The 6,000-nt window shown below is 35.3% G+C and overlaps 1 protein-coding gene across 1 annotated transcript; it reads left to right on the top strand.

Annotated features, from left to right (window-relative positions):
• Positions 1-2,161: 2,161 nt before the first annotated feature.
• LOC121767102 (glycine-rich protein 3 short isoform-like) lies at positions 2,162-3,071 on the top strand. The gene is made up of 2 exons (XM_042163296.1): positions 2,162-2,341; positions 2,604-3,071. The coding sequence occupies exons 1-2, from the start codon at positions 2,224-2,226 to the stop codon at positions 2,864-2,866; spliced, it is 381 nt and encodes a 126-aa protein (XP_042019230.1). The 5' UTR covers positions 2,162-2,223; the 3' UTR covers positions 2,867-3,071.
• Positions 3,072-6,000: the final 2,929 nt, after the last annotated feature.

Below are 6,000 nucleotides of genomic sequence, written 5' to 3'. Positions count from 1 at the left end.
TCTGTAGTAGTGAAGTCATTTTTCTTTTTCATAAAAGTCAACATATTTCTTTTCACTTATTTTTACTCCCTCTTACTTTATTCTCTCTCCATCTCTCTACCTTTTTCATTTCCTACTTTATTCTTCCTTTACTTAACTCATTTAACAGAATTTTCTTAATCTTCGTGCAAAAAAGAAATGCCTCAACTACTGTAGAACGAAGGAAGTATATAACGGTGGCAATGAGAAATTATTTTCAACCAATTAATCACAAATATTTAATGTAAATGGATATCTTTACTAGATAGATTAAAAATACACGTATTTGAATATCATTAGGGGCCGACATGTTATTTTTATTCTTTATCTCAAAGTTGTTTATTAATTTTTATGTATATGTTCATTTGTTTATTGTGCTTATTCGTCATTATCATTTCTCTCTAAAAAAACTAAATTGTTACTGATTTTTAATCTATCCTGTGTATATTTACACGCATATGAAGGGGATAATTGAGGAATCTCCCTCGTAATATATTGAACCAAATTAAACCATTGATGTTTATATATACAAGCGATGATTGTTATAAAAAATGCACATAATTAGAACTTATAATATGCATTATCATTTATCTATATAAGTAAGTGTGGCCATTTTTTTTGATTAAAAAATTGCTTTATCAAAATAAATGTGACTCCAAGTGGCACTACAAGTGTGCAGGTTTTCACATGGACATCTGCTGTAAGAGATATGTAGAGATCTTCAGCCTTATCCTTATTAGTCACATTGCATTAATGAGTTCTGGATATTACAAGCTTCCTCAGTTCACACATACAGTACTATGAATTATTGATACATGTGCGATGAAATAAGCCAATCACACTATAGACTTGAAATTTGAAATTTCAAAAGAAGCAGTAGTATATCAAAATTGTCTACCGACAGAGACGTGTTGCAGTCTTTCTAAAAGGCCAATGTGAGCATCTCCAATGGCGGACGTCCGGTTGGACGTGCGCGACGGGCGACCGGGACGTCCGCCATTATAGCAGGGGAGGTCGGATACGGACGTCCCGTGAGGACGTCGGCGCGACGGGCGGGCGGACGTCCGCCATTGTGGCGTGGGCCGGACGTCCGATTTTTAATTTTTTTTAATTTTTTTAAAACTCTATATATACGGCTCGTTGAATTTTATTTCATTCGCACCACTTGTGTTAACAAGTTTCTCTCTCTACATCTCTAATTTCAAGTATATCTAGAATGTTTTATTTGTGAATTTGTGATTTTTTTTTATTGCGGGAAGTCCTAGTGGGAAGGGCGATGGGAAAGGCGGATTGTGAAGGGGATGTCCTAGTGACGTGGCAGTGGGATGAGAAGTCCTAGTGACGTGGCGGGAGGTGTTTTCGGGATGTCCTAGTGGATGTCCGAGTAGGACATCCGCCCACTGGAGACGCTCTAATCTTATGTGTACGTGCAACGTGTGTGTATGCGACACTACAAAGTCGATAACTTATAGTACTAGTATTTAATCTTTCTTTTGAATGAGTAAAGTGAAATAAAGTTATATCTACCTAATGTGTGTATATCACAATTTGATCAAATATACTAGTATTAATTTAAACAAATTAAAGGGTTTAAGTATAATAATTACCACTGTATAACCCAAACTCCAGAGCCTTCTCCAACTTCCAAGAATGACATATCGGTTTTATTCTTTTTTAAGTTTTTTTGAAAATCTCGAACTTTGTAGAAAGTTTAAAATTTCGCATGCGATCGATGTGATATCAATCAAAGAGTTAATTTCCCATATTATAAGGTGGATGGAATACGCAATTATTATAAATCATCCGAAAAATCAAAATGACCTCAAAAGGTCACAAACACGTCGAGCTATTTAGTGGAGTACAACTTATTTTAATGGTGCAAACTACAAAGTGAGTTAGTTGTGCATCCCATGCATATTATTTGATGTTAAAAGCTTATTACATGAAAATTTGTAATTTCTCGAGAAGACACATTGATGCCATGGATGAAACGCAATGGTTCAATGGATAGATTATGTATCCCATCCATTTATGATGCTGGACTTTGGGATTCAAATTAAATTATGGGTCTTCAACAGCCAACTAACTAGATACCCCACCCAATTAATGGTATTGCTCAATATTTGTGTATAAATACAGAATCATTGCATGCAAACATTCTCATCCTAAACAAAAATAAACACCACAATAAGTCGAAGAAAAATCATGAGTTCCAAACTGATCCTTCTTCTCGGCCTTTTCTTAGCTGTGGCTCTTCTGATTTCTTCAGAAGTAGCTGCAGCAAGCAGAGATCTAGCCGAGACTACAAATGCCGTCGATCCATGTAAGCTAATACTTATTCCGGCTGCAGAAATTTGTTATAGGCTATATATTCTAAATATAATTTTGTTTTAATAGGAGCTTTTGCACTTGATTCTACCCATAATAATAATAATAATAATAATAATAATTAGTTTGGGAAGGGCTTAAGCACATGTGTGTCCGCCCAGGCTAATTCTATAGTGAGGGTCCGTTTGGCAGGGTGGATAACTCTTTATCTCACTTAAAATGCGTGTTTTTATCATGTTTTGTATTATCTGTCACAGCTTCGGAAACCAATGGAGATGCACTGAATGACGCCAAATACGGGGGATACGGAGGCTATCCTGGCGGCGGCGGCGGTGGATACGGCGGACGTGGCGGCGGAGGGTATGGTGGTGGAGGGCACGGTGGTGGGGGAGGGTACGGAGGCGGGCGCGGGCGCGGTGGGTACTGCCGGTATGGGTGCTGCGGGCGGAGCTACAACGGACGCGGTTGCAGGTGCTGCACTTTTGCTGGTGAAAAGGCGGAGGTTGGGACTCAGAACTAATTAAGCAGACAGCAGTGTTATAAATTAAGCCTAAGATCGATATATGTAATCTGTTGGTAAAGTTTTATTATGCAAATTAAGATGTGATGAATAAAATGCATATGTCTACACTTTGACTACGTACGTTCAAGGTGTGGCTGTGTGTATTACCTGTTATATATGTTGTAACAGTTGCTAAATTAATATGGATTTGATGTGTTTATCACGTTTAGTCCTCAGATTTTGGGCAAACGGATAACAGAGAGGTATTAGTAATTCCGTAGTAGATATGCAACATCGGCGGTCTAATTCGTTTTAAATATCGTTAAAAAGGGACATTTTATACATGGATGAGACAAATGAGAAAAATTGAAATTTCTATGATTTAATATTCCAATTTCAAAATTCATAACACAAGTCTGAATTTGACCAAACTTCATGATTTAAATGGCTATTAACTAACGAACATAGATATGTAAACTTATCACATGCATTCTCTTAGGCCTCTACTGATGACCATCTAAGAGTATGATTTATATATGAACGTACTAAGTGGGCTGTCTGTGAAATTAAAGCTGTAGGCATCTACCTCCACCAGTTTTTACTCACTCCCACTGCAAATAATGATTTCACAAATAGTTCATTAATTTACTCCCTCTACATATATCATGATTTCACACTAGTACATTAATATACTCACACTCCCACTACAGATAATGAATTCATACACCCGAGATTTGGTGTGATAAAGGATGGATATGCCATTTGATCAGATATGGATACAGCCAATGGTATATTTAATGAAATAGTAAGATTTTAAGAAGTAGATCTGACATTGGGAAAATTTTCTGGGATCGAAATTCTGGGCTAGACTCGTACTGTATTAAACTGTAAAGAAGGTGAAATACATATATTAATTCAATAAATTATGTTGTATTCCATTCTTCCAAATTATAGTATTGCAAGGAAAATTAAATACATGGGTTGAAATTCGGAGATTTTCTATTTAAATAAAAAATAGTACTCATAATTACAATATATTTAAATAATCTGAAATTATACAGTCGAATTAATGTTTTTACTAGTACAATGGAAGAAAGAAAGCATAGAGACAAAATCCATCACATTAATTCACTTGGGATCTCAATTTTTGATGCCTGCAGCATCTTCATTAGTGCACCCAACCATTAAACATATACTTATGTAAAGCACAAAAATATAATAATAATTCCCAAAAGCAACTATGCTACAAAACAAAGTACAAACCTCCAACTTTTACATCAACAAAGAAAAATGTGAAAAAGAAAAAGATCCATAGTCTATAATTATAAAGAAAGAAAATAGTCAAAGACAAATAATAAAGAGAATTGAGAAGAGAAAGAAGTGATTAAGTGAGAACTGAAGCTATTGATTTCCTGAGTCAGTTTCAAGAATGCTATCCAAACAAGGCCTCCAAGCAGAAGGTGGTTTGGCTCTGCTTCTCTGAATCTCTCCCAAGACATCCTCCAATGGCCTCTTGCCACCTGTCTTCTCCAGCTGAAGCAGCAGCTGCTCCAACTCATCCTTTCTCGTAACAACTTTCACTCTCATTGTGTAAGCTGCTACTTGTTCAATGATTTGTGGGGTGTGTTTGGAGGTCATTTGGATGCAGTTTCCCATACTACCTCAAGACTGTAAAAATGGAGAGATAGAATATTGCCCGCAGGGGCGTAGCGCAGTTGGCAATGGAGGGGCAGATCTTGCTGCAATGAGCCTGGGTTCGAATCCCACTGCTGTCGTGTAGTTGCTTCCATCTCTCAGGCACAAGTGTGAGGCCTTGGGAGATGTGCTTCTGGCAGCCAGTGGGTTATGGCCTCCCCCTTAACGGGCTACTGCGTACCCTGATTGAACCCCCTCACATGATGATGGGCCGGAGTGTGGGGGCCGCCAAGGCGACGCAATCGCTTTTTTGCTGCAATGGAGAGAGAGAATATTAATGTGAGTGTGGGCAATGAGGCAAATCCCTTTTATAGATTCTTGACTCGTTCTTGCACACTTCTATTCTTACATTTAAACAAAATTATTGGTACAATCTTTGGTTAGATGGGAATTTAAATTTTTAATACATTCACATATTTCCCTGTGAAAATGTTGTCTATTTATGATTATTTTGTAGCTTGATTAATTAGTACTAGTAACTTGTTGGTGCCAGATTAATGATACTCCATTATTTGGGAGTACTCCATAAGATTCAGTAGAAATTAGAAAGTACAATCTTGTTTTGTCATTGTTATAATCACTTGTTTTAAAAAATTTGTTGACAATGATATACTCTATAATCAACTGCATGAGCGGGAGACAAGAATAATCGATTCCGGTACAATGCAACTTCGTGGAAACTGTGACACAAATTCTTGTTTTCTCCAAGCTACATTTAATAAAAACTTTCTTAAAAAAATCAAAGTACATAAAAGTTCCCATTTACCAAACAATAATAACTCGTATTCACAATAAAATCATAAGCCAAAAAGGAAATAATCACATATGGAGTACTATATAATAAACATTACACACTTTTCCCTTATCCAAATACCAAAATTTGAGTGGATATATATTTTACCCAAATGTGATTGAGTCATTGAAGATGGCCAAAGGAAAACCAAAATTGTACTAGTTCGAACCATAATTTAAGGATAATCTTAAAAATTAGAGGTAACATCATTTTAGGTCTACGAACTTTGTCAAAGTATCATTTTAGGTCCGTGAACTTTGAAAATATCATTTTAGGTCCGTGAACTTTGAGTTAGTATCATTTGAGGTACTTTTTACTATTTCCAAGTTTTTTTGGATGAAAATACCCCCAATACCTTAAAGTGTATATATTTTTAATAAATTTATCATATAGTCATATATTTTTTATAAATATCTTACAATATATTTTTGACAAATTTTCTAAATATAATTTGACCTTAAATATTATCACTTAATTTTGTGACACGCAAGTAACATTGCTTCTTCAATTTTTTATATTATTTTTTTTTAAAATTGAATAAAGAACTTTTCTTTAATAATAAAAAATTGAATAAAGATCTTTTCTTGCATGTCACAAAATTAAATGATAATATTGAAGGTCAAATTATATTTAGAAAATTTGTCAAAAATATATTGTAAAGATA

The sequence above is a fragment of the Salvia splendens genome, chromosome 15 (genome assembly GCF_004379255.2).
Source record: "Salvia splendens isolate huo1 chromosome 15, SspV2, whole genome shotgun sequence".
NCBI classification, from domain to species: domain Eukaryota; kingdom Viridiplantae; phylum Streptophyta; class Magnoliopsida; order Lamiales; family Lamiaceae; genus Salvia; species Salvia splendens.
This window is presented reverse-complemented; position numbering and strand designations above follow the sequence as displayed.

Coding starts and splice junctions, on each gene's coding strand:
- LOC121767102 (XM_042163296.1), top strand. CDS start 2,224: ATGAGTTCCAAACTGATCCTTCTTCTCGGCCTTTTCTTAGCTGTGGCT. Junction 2,342..2,603: donor TACAAATGCCGTCGATCCAT/GTAAGCTAATAC, acceptor TATCTGTCACAG/CTTCGGAAACCAATGGAGAT.